At 44.0% G+C, this 21,103-nt stretch overlaps 1 protein-coding gene across 5 annotated transcripts in view; it reads left to right on the top strand.

Annotated features, from left to right (window-relative positions):
* Positions 1 to 9,735, top strand: part of OXNAD1 (oxidoreductase NAD binding domain containing 1) — a 49,952-nt gene extending 40,217 nt beyond the window's left edge. For all 5 annotated transcript variants that reach the window (XM_027872502.1, XM_027872505.1, XM_027872503.1 and 2 more), the window contains 3 exons: positions 3,385 to 3,627; positions 4,351 to 4,459; positions 9,103 to 9,735. In XM_027872502.1, the coding sequence (XP_027728303.1) occupies positions 3,385 to 3,627; positions 4,351 to 4,459; positions 9,103 to 9,257 (507 nt within the window). In that variant the 3' untranslated portion in view covers positions 9,258 to 9,735. The remainder of the gene's footprint in view (positions 1 to 3,384; positions 3,628 to 4,350; positions 4,460 to 9,102) is intronic.
* Positions 9,736 to 21,103: the final 11,368 nt, after the last annotated feature.

The following is a 21,103-nucleotide window of genomic DNA, read 5'->3' on the forward strand; positions in this document are numbered from 1 at the left end:
GCTAGACAGAGAGAGCTCGTTCTCTGCCGTCCCCCTCCAAGCGGCACGGCCCTTGCCTCAGGAGCGCGCGCTCCGGCCACTTCCCTGTACCCCGCTTCCTCCCCAGCCTGTCACAGCTCCATCCAGCACCGCTCCAGTCTCGGGAGCGTGAGCTCCGGTTACCTCTCTGAACCCAGATCTCATCCCAGTGCGCTACAACTCTGCCCAGCACCGCCTCTGCCTCGGGAGCAAGAGCTCCAGTTACTTTCTGGTACCCAGTTTCCATCCCATGTTGGCACAACCCCCATCTGGCAGTAGCTGGCATCAGACCGTCCTTCACAACTTTTGCTATATATATATATTTTTTTTTTTTTTTTTTGCTTTTGCTTTGAGATCATGATGGCTTCCCCTGCTTTCTTTGCTTCAGCTGGAGCATAATAAATTCTGCTCCATCCCTTAGCTTTACCTTGTGTGTATCTCTCTGTTTCATATGTGTTTCTTGTAAACAACATATTGTAGGATTTTGGTTTTTAATCCACTCTGCTATCTGTTTCCATTTTTTGGGTGAGTTTATCCCATTCACATTTATAGTTATGATAACTGTGTATTTCCTTCTTGTTTATTTTTTTTTTTTGTTTATCCCCCCTCTCTCTAATCACCCACCTTTTCCCTCCTCACAACTATTCTACTTCTTATCACCACCTTCCCAAATCTACCCTCCCTTTTTATTAGTCCCCTCTCTCCCTTCTATTTTCTCTTTTCTTTTTTACTTCCATATAGGGTAAGAGATTTCTGTATCCAACTGAGTGTGTATGTTATTCCCTGTTGAGCCACTTTTGATAAGACTAAGGTTTAAGCTTTGCCCGCCGCGTGCCACCCTCACCCCCCATCTTCCCTTCCATTATAGTAGCTTTTTCATGCCTCTTTTATGTGGGGTAATTTATTTACTCCATTCAGTCTTCCCCCTTCTTCTTCCACTGACATTTTCTTTCTCATTCCTTTATTTTTTTGGGGGGGGATCCCATCAAAGTCACCTCATATCCATACCCTTTGTCTTTATATACTCCTTCAAATTGCTCTTATAAAATTGTTAAGAGTCACAAATATTATCTTGCCATACAGAAATATAAACAGTTTAACATTATTGAATTTCTTCTGGTTTCTCTTGATTCTCTTTTCTCTTTTTATGTTTCCCTTGAGTCTTGTATTTGGAGGTCAGTTTTTTTATTCAGCTCTGGTCTTTTAATTAGGAGTGCTTGAAAGTCCTCTATTTCGTTAAATATCAGTTTTTTTCCCTGAAAGATTATATTCAGTTTTGCTGGGTAGGTGATTCTTGGTTGTAATCCTAACTTCTTTGCCTTCTGGTATATCATTCCAAGCTCTGAGATTCTTTAATGTGAAAGCTGCCAAATTCTGTGAGCTCTGGAATTTAGCTGTGTTGTTCCTGGGAATTTCTGTTTTGGGAACTCTTTCAAGTGGTGAGCAGTTGATTTCTTTCAGTTTCTATTTTGACCTGCAGTTCTAATATTTCAGGGCAATTTTCTTTGATAATTTCTTGAAAGATGTTATCTACGCTTTTTTTTTTTTTAATCCTGGCTTTCAAGTAATTCAATAATTCTTATATTATCTCTCCTGGATCTATTTTCAAGGTCAGTTGTTTTTCCAGTGAGAAATTTCACATGTTCTTTTTTACTTTTTTGGTTTTGTTTTATTATATCTTGATGTCTCATAGTCCTAACTTCCACTTGCTCAATTTTACTTTTTAAGGAATTTTTTTTTTCAGCGAGTTTTTGTACTTCCTTTTCCATTTGGCCAATTTTATTTTTTAGGGAGTTATTTTCCTTGGTAAATTTTGTATATCTTTTCCCATGCTATTAACTATTTTCATGATTCTCTTGCATTACTCATTTCTTTTCCCAGTTTTTCTTCTACTTCTCTAATTAGATTTTTAAAATCTTTTTTAAGCTTTTCCAAGAATCCTTTTTGGGCCAGAGACCAAATTACATTTTTCTTTGAGGCTTCACATGTAGTTATTTTGACACTATTGTCCTCTTCTAAGTTTATGCCTTGCTCCTCCCTGTTACCACAGTAGCTTTCTGTAGTCAAGTTCTTTTTTTGTTTTTTGCTCATTTTTATGTTGTTTTTTGGTTTGTTTGTTTCTGACTTGGTGTCTTTATGTGAGAGTTGGGCTCTGGTCCTGCACTGTCCCAGGCTTTTTCTGCTGAGGCTCTGGGTCTTACTGCTGGCTTTCACTGGCCTTCAGGGCTTAGTTGCTTGCCTTCTCTGGAGGGTAGGCTTCCCTTCTGGCTTGTACTGGTGGGGAGGGGGGGACCTCCCTGTTGGCCTCCCCTGGGTGTGGGAGCTGATGTTCCAGGGATGAGGCCTTGCTGCTGGGTTGCTATGGTAACAGAGTCTTTCTAGTGGCTGATCCTGGAGGAGGGGTCTTGTTGCTGATCTGCCCCAGGGGTGGGGCCCTGCTGCTGGGTTGCTATGGAAACAGGGCCTCTCTGCTGGTGGGCCATAGGGACAGGGTCTCGATGTTGGCCAGACCCAGGGTAGGGCTTCACCACTGGTCAGCAGTGGGGTCAAGCCTGTGCCGGTGGCTTCAGCTGGGGGTGGGGTCCCTGGGGTGGGGCCTTGCTACACTGCACAGACTGCTCACTTGCCCAGCGGGCTGCTGGTTGGCAAGGGTGGACCTGGTGGATTGCCCCAGGTTTGGAGACTTGCTGCAGGCCCCTGCTGTGAGGCTGGCTGCTGCTGCTGCTGCTGCTCTTGGACCTCGCTCCCCTCCCACCCCAGTGAGACAGACCTTTCCTGCCCGACTGGTGGGCTGTTTCCCTGCTCCTCGATCAGTTCTGAGGTGGTTTTCTAGTTGTCTGGAGGGGAATTAGCGGGGGCTTCAGAGGGTTCCTTCCTCCTCCCAACATGTTCTAACGCTGCTCTGCTCGTTTGTGCCCCTCTCAGAGCCCCCTTCTGCTTGCTTCTCTGCACTGATGTCTAGCTCTACTTGCCTTCCTTGGAACAGATGAGTATAGCGAACTCCACACATTGGCCATTGCGTTCATCAGAGCTCGTGAGTCTTTCCAAATGGTTTTCCTTTTTAGGTTTATTGTGTAAATTGTTCTCTTTGGCCCGCTCATTTTACTTCACATCAGTTGCTGTAAGTCTTCGAGGATTTCTCTGAATCTCTCCTTTTTGTCACTGCTCGTGGAGCAAGAACATTTCTTTCTAACCATTTCCCAGTTGATGTACGGCCACTTTGTTTCCATTTCTTTGCTCTTCCAGAGGTGCTGGGTCTTTTAACTGCCCTCCCCGTCCATGTGTATGGAGTGGAACGAAGGCAATCCTTAGCCAGGAGTGCCGTGGCTGTAAGGAAGCATCTCATGCTGTTCCTTTCCTTCCTAGTGTGCTCTTGGCTCTGAAGTGGCCCTTCGAGTTGGTGGAAAGTTCTTCTTTGACCCTCAGCCTTCAGATTCTCCTGTGAACCTGGTGCTGATAGCTGGTGGAGTGGGGATCAACCCTCTCAATTCCATCCTGCTGCATGTAGCTGATCTTTACAGACATCGGGAGAACAAAGGAAGTGGTTATGAGATGGGAAGAGTGAGACTGTTATACAGTGCAAGAAATACCAGCGAATTGTTATTTAAGGTGGGTGAGCACAGTGATGCGAAACTAGGCCCAGTTGTCATTCTGCCCTCACACCCAGCAAAGCTCTTTCTCCTCTGTGGGATTAGAAAAGCAGAGGCCTTCATCTTCAAAAGAGGCAACATATTGTACACAAGAGAGTTAGGATAGTAAATATTGGGTGCACCATAGAACGGGGCAGAGTCTCCCCTCTCTGGAATGAGTTCAAGGGGCTTTTTTCTGCCTGCATCTGACCAGGGACAGCATGGACAATCTGACTATGTCCCTATGGCTACAAGCTCTGCCCCAAGGTTCACGAGCTCTAGAATGGCAAAGCTTGTTGGAATGAACATGTTTGGTTGGGAACCACATAGCTTGTTGGCTTTGCATCTTCACCAAAAAAGAACAAGGGTGGAGAAAGTTAAAAGATGGAAATGTGGTCAGTGAAACCACAGCTGAATTATTAGTGCTTGAGAAAAAGCAATCCCAGGAGTTAGTAATATGCTTGTTAGCATATTCATATTTCAATTAAAGCCAAATAATGCAGTGCATTTTAAATGCTCCGGCCTGGTGGGCTGCAAACAGTGTGTCTCTAAGTAGAGAGGGAGGAGGGGATCTGGGGTGTGGGCAGATGTGGAGGGCATGCTTAGCATGGTCGGGGGGGCAGGGGGGTCTGGATGCTGTGATTGGGCACATCTGTTGGGATTCCTTCAACTGTGGTGTAACTAAATATGTTTAACATTCCAGAGGAGCATTCTCAATTTAACAAATGCATTTCCTGGGAAAATTACGTGTAGTTTCTATGTTACACAACAGACTACAGAAATCAGTGAAGAGCTTCTGCCATATGTTACTGGTGAGTGAGGCATGTATATCCACCCTAAAGATGCTCTGACCATCCAGGCCAGAGATTTGGGGGGGTGGGTCAGTAAGGGATCAAACTTTAGTTTGTTTTTTAAAATGTATTTATTGTAAACATTCTTATTTTTGGGGAAGGGGGTATTAAGTGACTTGTCCAGGATCACACAGCTAATAAGTGTCTGAAGCCAGATTTGAACTCAGGTCCTCCTGACTCCAAGGCCTGTATTCTATCCACTGTGCCACCTAGCTGCCTTGCATTCTTTTCTTTTTAAATTTTGAATTCCAAATTCTCTTCCTCCCTTCTACCCCTTTCCTTCCCCATTGAGAAGATAAGCAATATATTAATTATATGGATAAAAAGGGCAGCTAGGTGGCACAGTAGATAGAGTGCTGAGCCTGAAATCAGGAAGACTCATCTTCATGTTTGCCTCAGTTTCCTCATTTGTAAAATGAGCTGGAAAAGGAAATGGCAAACCACTCTAATATCTTTGCCAAGAAAACCCCAAATGGGGTCATGAAGAATCAAACATAATTGAAAAATGATTTAACAGCAACATGTAGAATCATGCAAAACGTATTTCCATACCACAAAAAAGAAATAAATGAAGGAGCAAACAAACAAATAAGCAAATAAATAAAGTGAGATTATACCTCAGTTTGCACACAGAGTTCATCAGTTCTCTCTCTGGAGGTGAATAGCATTTTTTTCATCATGAGGTCTTTGGACTTGTCTTGGGTCATTGTATTGATCAGAGTAACCAAGTGTTTCACAGTTGGTCATCATTACAACATTGCTGTTACTATGTACAGTGATCTCCTGGTTATTCTTACTTCACTTTGCATCCGTTTACATAGGTCTTGCCGTGTTTTTTCTGAAACCACCCCCTCATTATTTTTTATGGTACACTAGAACCCTATCACAATCATTCCATAACTTGTTCAGCCATTCCCCAATTCATGGGCATCCCTTCAATTTCCAACTCTTTGCCACCACAAAAAGAGCTGCTCTAAATGTTTTTGTACATATAAGTCGTTTTCCTTTTCTTTGATCTCTTTGGAATACAGCCCTAGAAGTGGTATTGCTGGGCCAAAGGGGATCCACAGTTTTATAGCCCTTGTCCCACAAATTGCTGTCCAGAATGGTTGGACCAGTTCACTGTCGCATCAGCGGTTCATTAGTGTCACTGTTTTCCCCTCATCTCCTTCAGCATTTGTCATTTCTTATAGGTGTGAGGCGGTACCTCAGAATTGTTTTAATTTTCATTTTTGCTCATCAGTAGTGATTTAGAGCATTTTTTCATATGATTAATAGATAGCTTTGATTTCTTCTTCTGAAGACTTCCTGTTCATATCTTTTGACTATTCATCAACTGAGGAATGGCTCTTATTTTTATAAATTTGTTTGAGTTCCCTATATATTTAAGAAATGAGGTCTTTTTACAGCAAGTTTCTCTGATAAAATGTTTGATATTACTTCATTGTCTATGGTACCATTTAGCAAAATGTAGTTTCCCTGACTGTCTCTTTCAGTTAGGTTTATTTTTGCTTTACCTTTGTCTGAAATCAGGATTGCTGCCCGTGCCTTTTTTTACTTAAGCTGAAGCATAGTAAAGTCTGCTCCAACCCTTTACTTTATGTGTCTTTCTGTTTCTGGTATGTCTCTTGTAAACAGCATTGTTGGATTCTGGTTTCTAATCCATTCTGCTGTCTGCTTCTGTTTTATAGGTGAGCTTGTCCCATTCACATTCACAGTTACGATTCTAACTGTGTACTTCCCTCCATCCCATTTTCTTCTGTTTATTCTCCCTCTCTTTTTGTCCTGTCCCTCCTCAAAAGGCTATTTTGCTTCTAACTACTTCTTCCCTTAATCCACCCTCCTTTTTGTCACCCCCTACCCACTTTCTCTTACCCCCTTCCTCTCCTATTTCCCTATTGGGTAAGTTAGATTTTGGTACTCAAGTAAGTATGTAGATAGTCTTACTTCTTTGAACCAGTTGCAATGAAAGTAAGGTCCAAGCCTGCTACTCCCCCTACCCATTTTTCTTTCCACTATAAAAATTCTTCCTTGCACACCTCTTTTATGTGAGAAAATTTTCCCTGTTCTCCCTCTCCTTTTTTCCTTCTCCCAGTGCTTCCCTCTTTCTCACTCTTTATTTTTTTGGGGAGATCATTCCAACATAATCAGCTTCTTCCCATGCCTTCTATCTGTGTCAACTCTTTTAACTGCCCTAATAATGATAGCATTCTTAGGAGTTACAGGAATCATTTTCATATATAGAAATATAAACAGTTTAACCTTATTGAATCCCTTGTGATTTCTCCTTCATATTTTCCTTTTTTATGTATCTCTTGAGTCTTGTGTTTGAATATCAGATTTTCTATTCAGCTCTAGTCTTTTCAACAGGAATATTTGAAAGTCCACTATTTCATTAAATATCCTTTTTTTCCCCTGAAGGATTATACTCAGTTTTGATGAATAGGTTATTCTTGGTTTTAATTCTGGCTCCTTTGCCTCCCAGCATGTCATTTTCCAAGCCCTCTGCTCCTTTAACGTGGAAGCAGCTAGATCTTGTGTGATTCTCACTGTGCCTCCACGATATTTGAATGATTTGTTTCTGGCTGCTTAAAGTATTTTCTTCTTGACCTGGGAGCTCTGGAATTTGACTATATATTCCAGGGAGTTTTCATTTGGGATCTTTTAGGAGGTGATCAATGCATTCTTTCAATTTCTATGTTACTCTCTGGATCTAAGGTACTGGGGCTGCGTTCCTTGATGATTTCTTGACATATGATGTGTAGGCCTTTTTTTGATCATGGCTTTCTTGTAGTCTGATAATTCTTAAATTAACCTCTCCTTGATCTTTTTTCCAACTCAGTTGTTTTTCCAATGAGATATTTCACATTTTCTTTTATTTTTTCATTCTTTTGACTGATTTTTTGTTTCTTGATGTCTCATGGAGTCATTAGCTTCCAAGAGCCCAATTCTAATTTTTAAGGAATTATTTTCATAATTCTTGTACCTCTTTCCGTTTGGCCAAGTATTTTTTTTAAAGGAGTTCATTTCTTCATTTAATTTTTGTGCCTCATTTGCCAAGCTGTTAATTTTCTTTACATAATTTTCTTGCATCACTCTCATTTCTTTTCCCAATTTTTCCTCTACCACTCTTATCTCTTTCATGAACTCTTGCAGAAATTCTTGTTGGGATTATGTCCAATCAGCATTTTTCTTCGAGGCTTTTTTGGTAACTGTTTTCACATTGTTGTCCTCTGAGTCTTGGTCTTCTCTGCCACTGTAGTAGCTTTTTATGGTCAGATTCTTTTGTGGTTATTGTTTGCTCATTTTTCCGTCCTGTTTCTTAACTTTGAATTTTATGTTAAAGCGGGGCTCTGCTCACCTACAGACAGGGAGGCACTGTCCCACACTTAAGGCCATTTTGTGCTGCTGTTTTCCTAGCTAGTTCTGGAGGTCTGCAAGCTTTCAATGTTCCAGAGTTGTGTGATCTGGGGAGAGGTGAGGCCACTTCTCTCCAGGTTGGTGCTCTGGTCTTTATCAGCTGCACGCCCTAGCGCTCTTCTCTGCCTGAGAATGATGACAAATGCTGGGACTGTGACCCTGAACTGCATATGGACAAGAGATTGGCCACTCAACGCCTGCTGCACCCAGTGCCAACAGAGGGTCCCTTCTAATCTTTTTCTGACCACTTGCCCACCCCCCTCACCATGTCTGGACTGAGAGCTCTTGGAGTTGCTGCTGCCGTAGCAGCTACTGCTGCCGCCACCACTAATCTGGGCTCTGTTCAGACCTCGACCCTGCTGCTACAGACTGCTCGTACTGACTATTAAGTTTTCTTAGGCTGAAAAATATCTCATCTCCACCTTTTGTTGACTCTGCTGCTCCCAAATTTGATGTGAGGTGTTATTTTAAAGTTATTTGGGGCGGAGTGTTGGGAGTTGCTGCCTCTAATCCACCATCTTGGCTCCATCTCCAAAACTTTAGTTACTTTATAAGTAGTTGGAACTTGCAGGCAGTGTGGAATCACGGCCTGGGAAGGCCAAGAATGAATTATTAGAGAAAAACAGGGATAGAAAATAAGTTGAGTATGCTATTGTAAATAGGCCTTTTCACTTCTCATCTGAAGAATTTAATGTGTGCATTCTTTAATTGGCTTTTGTGTTATCACAGGGCTGCTTACACAGATTTTACATTCTAGTCTTGGCTGTGAATTTACACCATTTGCTGTTGATAGTAATTTAAATTTTACGTTTTACCTTCTCCATGAGGTTTTTTGTTGTATTTTTTTTTTTAAACAACTTACTTTGCTGAAAGTGGCTTTCAGTAAATCTCCACAAAACAGGCTGGCTTTTAAAAGTGTGCTTGGTCCCATTTCTAGCTTCACTACCCTCTGACTTAGGGAACATGGCAGTTTCTGCTCCCACTTGGGTCTTGAGGCCTTGGCTAGACCACATTTGACTCAGGAACAAGATTGCAAAGGGCAGCTCATAGCGCACAAACAACACAGGTGCTCACACACACACACCCACATATCCTGCTGCTTGGCTGTATCTAAACCAGCGTCTTTGAGCCAGATGGATGGACACGACTGATCTGAGGTGCTCTTGTGTTCTCTTTTTTGTCAGAGGGAAGGATCCCAGACAAGGATATCGAGAAACACATCTCTGAGGACACTTTGTATTTTCTCTGTGGCCCGCCACCAATGATAGAACACTTCTCTCGCCATTTAGAAGCCTGCAAGGTCCCTAAAGAGCACATTTGTTTTGAAAAGTGGTGGTAGCGGCAGAGATGAAGGAGAGAGTCAGGTGTCAGCTCACGGCAGTGACCGGGACTGGTTCTGTGCCATGTGCCTGCTGAGGCCCCAGGCCTCCCCCCCGGGGCCGCCCCAACACTGTCCACTGAGGCAACTTCCCAGTGAAAGGAGATGAGAATGAAGAAGTGTGTGTATATGGTGAAAAGCACTGAGAAGACCAAATCTGAGCAAAGGTATCATTGATGACAATATGTGGAGGATAGTTACCTGAGTGTCTTCCATTGATAATTCCTCGGTGATCCTATAATGCTCCCCATATTGGGCCGTTATTGATTTTTTGCCTTTTTTCTGGCGAGAGTGGGGGTGGGAGTGGCAAGAATGATATAGATTTACCCCTAAATATCTGAAACCCTTGGATTTGTGTGTGAAATATTGGCTATGTATAACTTCTCTTTTACAGAAAACTTGTGTAATTTATGTTCAATAAACCTATTTTAATCAGGCATTTTTTAACAGTACAAGTAGAAAATTAATTCTACTCTGAAAATCCATTGATCTGAAATGCCTCAGACCGCCTTGTTCTAGGCTACAGCCTTACTCCTTGGGGCTATGGTTTTGTCCTAAGGAGCCAAGGAAGATGGGGTTTTGAAGTAAGAAATTGGCAGGAAAATGAGCGCTGGTCGTTGAGCCGCGGACACGTTTGCTTTCTCGTCAGTAAGTGCCCCTCAGTGTGTACCAGGACTGATTGCCAGCCTCCTCTTGGGGTAAATCTCCCTCTGTGCCTTGGCTGTCGGTCCCGGTTACATCGGTCTGAGAAGGATGCTGCCTTCTGTGCCGCTTCCAGGGAGGATGGGTGGAACTGCAGAGAGCTGTCCTTTCTAGCCTGTGCAGAGTCTGCGTGAGGTTTGCTTCGGGGAGTTGCAGCAGGTTGTGCCCTCTTCATTGGGATGCTTCAGAAAAAAAGGTGCCCGAAGCATAACTAAGCCACCCTCCCACTGCCAGCCGTCCCAGGTAGCAGTGAGAACAGTCCCGTCACTGGGGATGGTGTAGGGATTTACAGGTGCCAGAGCAGGGCGTCCTTTGGCTAAGCATTAGAGGCACCAACTCCAGTTCAGAGAGGAAGCCAAGAAGGCCTGGCGGTGGCAGAGGGAGAGGGAGAGAGTCCTGGGCTGTCGAGTGGGGCTCTTTAGGTCATGCCACAATGGTGAGAATGTCGCTTTGGAAAGCATCTGCAGAAAAAGCTGTTTACAAGCCTGTCCCAGCCACTTGAGAGATGCTTGGTGCAGGAGCAAGTCTCTGCATTGTAGTTTGGGTCTCCGCATTTCAGGAAGCATCGCCTTTGCTGACCATAAGGGCAGCAAGGAGCTCAGGGGAAGGACCCACCTGCCTGAGGTTTAGGGGACTCAGAACGGACGGAAGGAAGTCTGGGCCAGTCTGGTCAAATAAACATAAAAAGACTGTCCTTTTTTGTTTTCTCTTGCTGCAGAGCTCACCAGAGGTGCTTTGGGGTGAAGGAAGGTGGCCTTTCAGGACATACATAGACCTAAAAATGTAATGGATGTGATTTGGTACCTTTTATTTTGGACTTAGTTGTAGACCGACGCTGGTGAAGCATCATGGCATGAGTCCTGGATGGGTTCCCATCTCTCCTCCGCTCTTCACCTGCTGTGATCTGGGGCCTCAGTTTCCCAGGTGTAATGAGGAGGTGGTTTTCAATGACCCTTATGAACTCTTCTGGCACTCTTGGGACCCATCACCGTTTGTCAAAATGTTCTGAACCTAGATAAGAATTTTCCTCAGTGAGAGAGATCATGAGGCACCTGATCTGAACAGAACATAGAAACCAATTCAGTAAAATAACAGAGTTCAGATCTGCACACACAGTCCATGCATGAGGTCTCTGGAAGGGCAGAGAGAAGCTAGGTTCCTCATGGCTCCTCAGCTCACCTGCTCGAGCTCCTGGAGCCCCGACCTCTGTGTAAGAAGGTGCACAGTTTGGTCCAGAGACTTGGTGGCACCAGGAGGCGGCTGCCTTGGCAGGGTGAGCCAGCTGGCTGGGGCCACAGGCCCCTTTGGGACCCAGCATGTGGTTTCTCTGCACCATGAGAGCACAGCTCAAAGTGGCCGTTCTCACCAAGCAGCACCGTGAGCCCTTGAGCAACCAAAGCTCATGCTATTTCCTAATCGATCAGCAGATCCGGGACTGATGCAAATACGTACATATGACTTGTTATTTAAGAAAAACAAAAAACAGATATGACTTATGTTTGATTTTTTTTTCCAGTTTTTTTTCCTTCAAAGAGATTGTATCTTTGAGAACTAATTTTAAATTATATTTCTACAGCACTCAAAGTTTGTCTCAGTTACTGATTTTTCAACACTAAAAGGTGCTTTTGTTGGCAGGCCTCATGGAAGTTGCCCCCAAACATGTCGACCTCGTAGTGACTTCCTTGAGCTGGCTCTCTGATGCTGGGCAGGAGCTGCCGCTGGCTCCATTTCAGTGGTCTTTGATGGGAACTAAAACTGAGATAATGATTTCTTTGGCAAGGCCCTGTTCGTGCCTCAGTTTACAGCTGACATGTGAGCCGATGCCTTTGGGAGAAGGCATAAATCCAGAGCCTTGATAAAGCCACCTCTGACCCCAGTAACCCAAGGTAACATTGCGACAAGCTCAGTTAGTCAGGTCCAAGGGACTAGGAATTGCCTGTATTTTCTGTTCTGTATTTTGCTGGGTCTGTGAATACTCCCTCCAAAGGTGCAGATTGAAAACAATCCACACTGTCTTTAAAAAAAATAAATAAGTTGATGTCTTTTATTCTTGCAGCACCTTCATTTCCAGATAAATCCCTCTCTTCCCCAATCCAATAGCCGTACCTTACAACATAAAGTGAAAAAGAAGAGACAAATGAGGAAGCAATTTAGCAAATTTGTCTGATGTGAAGTACAGTGTTCCTTACCCACAGCACCCCACCTCTACAATGAAGAGAAAGAGACAGGCTTCCATCTTAGGCCCATGTCCTCCCTTAAATTCTCCACAGGAGCTCCACTGGGCACAGTTCACTGTCCATCCATAGACAGTGTGTGTCTCCAAGGTATATTTACCATGGGCTAGTCATTCAAACTGTGGATCATAGCCTGGACAATAGTCTTCATTCAGGTAGTTTTTCCTGGATACGTGGTGAGGCCCAAGCCTTGAATGATGGTAGATCTTGTTCAGGAGTCTCTGCAGTGGCCAGGGGCACCATGTTACAAAATTTACCAAATTACCAAATTTACTCAATAAATAGCCACTCTCCACATGTAACTCAGAGTTGGCACACTTTAGCTGGACTGAACAAAGAACATCACTCTGGCCTTATTGATCAGAGTTGAGAGAGACTGCCACGTACATTTTATCTCCTTTTCTATGTGATAGCTTCTTGCCTACCAGTCTTTCTTATTTCAGCAGCAACAGCACATATTCACGTATTTAGTCTAGAGTAAATCACTGTGCTGTTTACTGAAATACAAGGTTGGGTCCCTGCCCTCAAAGAGCTTATAGTCTAGTTCACTGGTGTCAAATTCAAATAGAAACGAGTCACCAAACTATACACAAGGATCCCTGCAGGCCACAGATTGACTTAGAAAACCCTATATTAACATCATCTGTCTTCTTTTGTACTTTTATTTATATTGTCAGATATTTTCCAAATCTGGTTTGGGGCTGCGTTCTATAGGGGTGGGCCAGTGGAGGCCATGCGTTGGACATTTCTGGTCTAGTTCATAGACTGGCCATTCATATCAAAGGAAAACGAATTACTCAAGAAGTAAAGAATTTCTTCCTTATCCGGCCAAGTAGCTAGGTCTTCCTTCACCCACCGGTTACTGCCTGCTTCTGGATAACTTTGATCTGACAGAATTATGAGCCTGCCTCCTGGAACCTTCGATATAGACTTTCCTCCAGTAGGACTTGCAGTTAGCAGACCCAGCCCAAGAAGGGATTCCCTCCTCCCCCCTCACCCTGATAGTGCCATATTGCCGAATGATTTTTTTTAGGGTAAAGGGGAAGATGTAGAGGACGAATGACCTACTCTATTGGAGTCCAAGCAGACTTAATAAGATAGAATGGTTTTTGTAAACTATGACTCATAACAGTATTGCCCTGAGGAAGTATGTTATAACTGACACTTAGTTGTAGAAGTGGGGGGGGGGTCTCTGCATGTATATGCAGATGTGTAATTATGTGCACATCCAATGACTGTCACGTTTCCAATTTCACCCGTTACTGACTGTTTGGGCTGTGGGTGTTTTCTCTGAACGGAAAACAGTTCCCTCAAATTCCTGTCATTACGGTCTGGGTTATTATAAATATTTATGCTCTCATAATTTAGCATGACAACTCATTTAAAATAAAGCTATGATAAAAAGGTGGTTTTACGTTTTGTGTGTTTGTAAAGAAAAGAGGAAGCCCTTCCTGGCACTGGTATTAGAATATCCTATTTTACGTAGAACCTAAAAACTCAGTGATCACATTTGTGTGTGAAGATGATGCTGCTGGCAGGCTTCCAGACTCTTTGCTGCTGTGGCCAGGCTGTTTCAGACACTTGACTGTCCCTTTCAAAAACACCAACTTCCCTTTGAAGGGCATACTTACACTAGTGAAATCAGGGGGCCTCAAGAGAAGTTTACATTGTGTCCAGAAGTTTCTCTTCCTTGCCAACAGGTATGTTTTGTTAAGGGAAGTAAACAATTGAAATTGTGCATGGATTGACAGCTCCAGAGGCCACACACATTCTCTACTATCCTGGCCTAAATTATCCCCATTTTACAGATGAGGAAGCTGAGACCTGGAGAAGGTAGATGACCTAGCCAGACTCACACAGCTCTTAAGTGTCTGTGGCTGGATGCAAACCAAGGCTCCCCATCTCCAACCCAGTTCCTTTTCCAATGTGCTGGTACAGTGGACAATGCCTTGGACCTAATGTCAGGACAGCATTGTCAAGACTTTATGTCAGGAAGGTTTGAATCCCACCTCAGACACTTAGTAGCTGGGTGACCCTGGACCCCAGTCACTAAATCTCACTGAGCCTCAGTTGCCTTTTCTGTAAGATAAGGAAAATAGTGCATGTCATAGGGTTGTAGTGAGGATCAAATAAGATAGTCAAGTATTATAAGGTCAATCAATCAAGTATTTATTAAGCATCTGCTAGGTGCCAAGGACACACATAAAGAACGGAACAATCTCTGCTCACAAGAAGCTTACGTTCTAATGGAGATACAAGTTCACATAAAACTATACAGCACAAATATCCAGTTAATACAAAACACACAAGGCGGTTTGGTAGGGAGGGAGGGTGCCAGGGGCCAAGGGAAATCAGGAAAGGCTCCATGCTTCTGGAAGGTGGTGCCTGAGCTGCATCTGAAAGGGGAGAAATTCTCAGAGGTAAAGGTAAGGAGGGAGTGGGTTCCAGGCATGGGGACTTCCCAAGCTTTAGAGCACCATGCAGATGGGAGCTGTTGTATTTATATTATTCAACTATGCCTGTCAAATTTGAATTTTAAAAAACCTGAAATTTATGGAGTCCTTCCTACTTGCTTTCACTTAGATTCTTCTATTTGGCCCCTCATATCCCTAGGAAGTAGCTGTTTGTTGTCCCAGGTTAATGGAGATTAGGAGAATTAACCACCTAGGGCCACCCAGCTAGGTAGTGACAAAGAATCCCAGCTTCCTGACCCCCATCCTGGTCAGGGCCCTGCCCTTCCTGCCACCCTCTCTCCCAGCTTGGCACCTGCCTCTAAAAGCACCAGGGAGAGGCTGGCCCCAGCCTCCGAAAGCCCTGTTGAGTTGACTCACTTGAAGCTTACTCATCGATGTGGACAAGATGATATTCAAGTGATTTTGCTGTTTCTTAGAAAAGGCTGAATCGAGAGGAACACCCTATCCCCCGAGCATTCCAGTGACAGCATTGCTCATACTCTCTTAATACTCGTCCGGTGTGAGAGAGGGAGAGAAGTTGTGGGTATCCTGACTGGGAGAAACCACGGAGGCAATCTATTCTAACACCCCCATCTTACAAGCCGGGACACTGAGATGCGCTCATGGTGGCGGACGCGGGTTGCAATCCCACACCCTCTGACCAGAGCCTCTCTGAACATACATAAAAATGATGAGGAGGAACAGAGTCAGTGTGGCTTCATGGAAGGAGCCCTGCATTCTGCCCCTCACTGTGGGTTCCTCCTCTGTGAAGGAGGCCGTTCTGAGAGCCTCTCCACTTCCCAACTCCAGCGATGCCACGGTGGAAGTACGATTAGGGCCAATCAAGGATGCTGTGGACTGTCTATTCCGCAGAAGAGATAGTTGAAGAGCTATTTATCTGTCTTCACGCACTGGGGTTATTAGCCTTGAGTCACACTATTTGTACGACTTTGGGCAACTCCTTCCACATTTGTAAAATGAAAGGATTGCACTAGATCTCTGAGATCACTTCTCTAGATCTATGGTATTACTTGTTTCCATCTTTATACAGAATAGTTTAAAAAAAAAAAAAAGGTAGATTGTAACCAAAAGGAAAATTTCCTTTGAAATGAACTTAAATTAAAATAGCATGGGGCTCACCATTAAAAAAAAAAAAAGACTGATCTTATCTAAGAGAGATTAAGATGTGGCCTAGTCTGCTAAGGGCTGAACTGAAGATTGCCAGGATCCACATGGTTCCTTAGACCTTCATCAACCGGCATTCTGTACTCCAGAAACAGACCTTTGAGAAAAGAGCATGGCTTCCCTTCCCCCCCTCCCCCCCAGGTGGAAAGTCTGTACAATGGTGTGCTTCCTTGGGTTTCTTTCCATTGAGAGACTGCCAAACAGCTGTACCTTCAAAAGCAGGAATCTTTGACCTGGGATCCTCCAGCAGATTTCAGGGTTCCCATCAACTCGGATGCAGAAAAAAAGTTACATTTTTATTTTCACGGACCTCTGAAATGCAGCATTGCCTTCAGCTATTTAAAAGCATTATTCTGATGAGTACCGAGGCTTCACCAGACTGCCAAAGGGCTCCTTGACACACACAGTTAAGGAGCCCTGCCTTGTAGGACTAATTCCGTTAAGACTTTCAATTAGCTGCACAACAAATGAATTATCAGTGACTGTTTATGAAAATGCTGGTGTGTTTTACCATTGGACCAGTACAAAGAAATAGAACCCAAAACACACATAAGTTTTAAAAAGACACAACTAGGAAGCAGTGGTTCTGTATACAGATGTCTACATGTGTGTGGGTGGGTATGGGCGTGTGTGTGTGGCTGTGTGCACGAGAGCATACATGTGGGTAGATCTTCCACTGAAGTCTTTCACAGATGCCTTATCATGAATGAAAAAGCATTTATTAAACCCTTCCCAAACTCTGCTAAGGGCTGGGGATACAAATATTTTCTAAAAAAAAAAAATGGTCCTTATTCTTCCAGTCTAGTGCTTAGTGCAGTATCTGGCACATAGTAGGCATTTAATGAATGTATATCGGTTGATTGATTATTTTCTAACAGGTGAAGACAATACACACAGGGGAATAGTAACTTGGGAGCAGAATTTACTTATGGAGAAGAGCAAAGAGCAGGGGACGAGGGGAGGCAAACAAGAAGAGGCAGGTAGGTGGTGAGATGCCCTGGGTGGATGGTGCCTTGCCTTCAGTCTTCAGAATGCCCTTCTGAATCTCCTCCCAGCTAGCAGGTCTCTGTCCTTGGAGCGCTGATTTCACCTTGGTAAATCAGCTGAACCAAGCCTGATGAATGAGGAATGATCATGCTGGATTATACTCTTTTTAACCAAAAAGTAGGTGTGCTTATTACAGACTCTAAAATCAGTTTCTTAATCTCTAACATGCTTCTTGAGTTAGAGGCTGCCTCGCTTTTTTTTTTCCACTGTTTCATCTTCCTGGGTTAAAATCTGGCCTCATACACTTACTAGCTGTGTGACCCTGGGCAGGTCACTTCACCTGTTTACCTTAATCCACTGGAGAAGGAAATGGCACACCACTCAGGTATCTCATTTTGGGGGGTAGCTAGGTGGCATAGTGGATAAAATCCTGAACTGGAGTCAGGAAGACCTGAGTTCAAATGTGACCTCAGACACTTAGTAGCTGTGTGACCCTGGGCAACTCACTTTACCCTGTTTGCCTCAGTTTCCTCATCTATCAAATGAGCTGAAGAATGAAATGGCAAACCACTCCAGTATCTTTGCCAAGAAAACCCCAAATGGGGTCACGGAGTCAGGCATCATTGAAAAATTACTGAACAACAGATGGATGACATATGATTAATAGATGATAGATAGCTTCAGTGTTTGCAAAGCACTTTACAATGTACCTTCTTTGAGAGGCAGTGTATTGTAATGGATAGTGCACTGGCCTTGGAACAAGGAAGTTCTCAATTCAGATCTTACCTTAGACACATGCTGGCTGTGTGACAAGTCACTTAAACCCTCTCTGGACCTCAGTTTCCTCAACTGTAAAATGACTCAATTCTTCCAACTAGGATCCTAATTTAACTAAGAACTTAATATTATGATCTTATGATAATAAGAGCTAGCATATATATATATATAACTATATATATGTGTATTTTTCATTAAAGTTCCATGCTCCCTCTTTACCCTCTTCCCGCCACTTCTGAGGCTTATTAATTATTCAGCTGGTTCTAGTTACTCCACGGACTTGAAAGTGATAAAATGACATATCTCTAAGAAGATTTGATAAAGACATCTTATAACCAGCTAATTAGTTGGATTTCATTTTCTTTTTTTTTTTTTCTTTTTTGCCTGCAGGAATAATGCTGGATCACGGGGTATGCACACTAAACTCCAGAAAGGTGGGTTATTTTCCATCATTTTCTGGAGAAAGGGTTAATGGTGCTGAAACGTACTTCAATCACAGCCTCATAAAAGGAACAGAGATGGCCAGGCCTTTCCTTTGTTCATGGAAATGTCCTCCTCTCCCCCTACAACTCCCAAACCCCCTCAAAAACAAAACAAAACAAAACAAAAACTCTTCTTCTATTGACAGAAAGCAAATGCTGCTTTTTGCAGCCAGGCCCGCCTGTCCTGTTTGTGCCTGCACTGCCCAGGCCTGGCCTTCTCTTATCTCTCTCAGGCAGACTCCTTGCATGTTGAGCTCAGCCTACACAATACCAGGAGCCCCAGGGCACCTAATATAGTCATTCAGGGCCTGGCTTTAATCACCTGGTCAGCCACAGGCTTGCATTTCTGATTCCCAGGCCCTCTGTGGCCGTCAGCACCAGCTCCAAAGCATCATTACCTGCTCACAAAAGGATGAGCGTTGTCAGGTGCCCTGTTAACACAAAGACAAAACACGAGTCTTTATTCGGAAAGCCCCACCGCCTCCAATGTTGCACATAGCTCTATTTTAGAAGCTTTGGTTTTTCCTCTGGTTAGAGAGCACCTTGCAGGGGCAGCAATCAGGAATCAATGGAGAGACAGCCCACGTAAGAGTGGGGAACACCTGGCTTCAAATCCCACCTCTGACACATCCTGACTGTATGACCCTAGACGAGTCAGTTACCCACTTCTCAGGGCCCCAGGCAGCTCTCCAGGCCTCTTGTTGAGCAGAAGCCAACCCGTACTGGTGGAAGGAGGTTCCTCCCCAGCAGCCTCCAACACAGATGAAATCACATCTACACACACACACTTAACAAGTCATCAGGCTTCATAACAACGTTGATCTAGAACTGCAAGAGATCCCCAAGGCCAGCTAATCTAATTCATCTTACAGATGAAGAAACTGAGGCACAGGGAGGTCATGCCCTGCCTTCAGTCACACAGAGTGTCATCTAAACCAATCTATCCATTATTTAGCATTTACTCCGTGATAGTTACTATGTGCACTGTGGAAACTGTGGAAATAAAGTGAGGCAGCCACTGACTCAAGGAGCATGTTATAGATGAGGAAACTGAGGCTCTGAGAAGGTGTTTTGCTCCCTTTAAGTGGACTACAGGCTACTTGAGGCTGTTTTGTCTATTTAGTACAGTGCCTGGCACACAGCAAGTGCTTAAGTGCTCACTGCATGTATGTAGTATGTATGAATGTATGTATGTATGAATATACATAGCTAGCTATCCATCCTCTATCTACCCATCCATCAACCCACCCACCCATCCATCCATTTACCCATCCATCAATCCACCCACCCATCCATCCATCCATCCATTTACCCATCTACCCATCTATCTGCCCACCCACCCACCCATCCATCTATCCATCCACCCATCCATCAATCCACTCACCCATCCATCCATCCATCCATCCATCCATTTACCCATCAGTTGATCCACCCACCCATCCATCTATCCATCCACCCATCCATCTATCCGCCCACCCACCCATCTATCCATCCACCCATCCATCTATCCGCCCACCCACCCATCCATCCATCCATCCATTTACCCATCCATCTATCCATCCACCCATCCATCAATCCACCCGCCCATCCATCCATCCATCCATTTATTTACCCATCTACCCATCAGTTGATCCACCCACCCATCCATCTATTCATGCATCTATTTACCCATCCACCTATCTATAATCTACTCATCCATCTCTCATCTATCTATCCATTCAGCATCAATCACGTATCTATCCCTAGGGCTAACCCAGTGCCTGGCATGTAGTAGGCATTTTACTACGTGTTTGTTAGGTCAATTGGTTTGTCCAAAGTCACAGAGACAGCAGTGATCAGTGAAGGTTTGAGTCTAATCCCTCCTGACTCAGAACTAGGGTTCTTTTCCCACTAGGTATGGCACGGTGCCTGGCACATAGTAGGTGCTGAACAAATGTTTACTGACTGATGACCAGGCCACACTGAACTGAATTTGTGGCAACTGGCCTAGGGATGGGGACAAAGTGAGTATGGGGGGAAGCATCATTCAGGAATGACTTGGCAACTGAAATAAATCCCCAAGCCCTCTAATTTAAATTAGTTACAGTTCCAGTATGTTGTTGTTGTTGTTGTTTTTTAAATGGCAGGTGGGACCAAAATAAATGTTATTTAATTACTAAAAAATGTTAGGCTCGCTATTGTGCATGAAACAGAATGATTTAAAGTAACTGACCTAGGGTACCGTTACCCAGAATGGGCGGAAAACAGGAACGTTAGCCTTTTCTGAGCCCCCGTACAAAGTAGCTGTGGTTTGGAAGCTGTGACTGTTTACACAGAGAGCCAGGAACAGAGGAGGTGTGCACCAAGAGTTAATGTTTTATTGAGCCAAGATGCTGCACAGATACTAGACACAATAATATCCTTCTGGGAAAATGTCATGGGGGGAAAAAATGAAGTCCAAACAGCTTTCCCGACCCTTCTTTTCATAAGAGGCCCTGAAATCTCTCCCAAGTAAAAGGAGGCAAAGCTCACAATCCAAATGGAAAAAAAATCCCCCAGCAACATGCAACATATTTGAGTGGGTTGAACCTGCTCTATAAAAAATTTATTACAAAAATGTACATTTTAATAAACTTGCAAACAGGAAAGGGCCTGACCTCAATAACATACAGAGTGGCTGCTCTTTTAACACTGGTTGTCCGCCGTCTCCACCTCTTACCTGGCGTCTCCTTTGTCTTCCCTTTGGTCTCTGCTCCATGGATGCCTCCTAAACCAAAGGTGGCAGTGCCCAGACGGGGCGGCTGTTCCAGCGACTTCTCTGCCAGCCAGGCCAGCCAAGGGCTGCTTCCCCCATGGGTCCCATTTTCTTCTCTCACCCCCTCATAGCTGTAGGCATTAAGAGTCTTGTGGAAGGACCTACGGCCCATGGAGTGGGAGACTTGTGAGGTGGGGAGAGAGAGGGGGAGGCTTCCTTCATGGCATGATAAATAACCAGCACTCAACAGCAG

This window comes from Vombatus ursinus, unplaced genomic scaffold (genome assembly GCF_900497805.2).
Source record: "Vombatus ursinus unplaced genomic scaffold, bare-nosed wombat genome assembly UNPS02014799.1, whole genome shotgun sequence".
NCBI lineage: Eukaryota > Metazoa > Chordata > Mammalia > Diprotodontia > Vombatidae > Vombatus > Vombatus ursinus.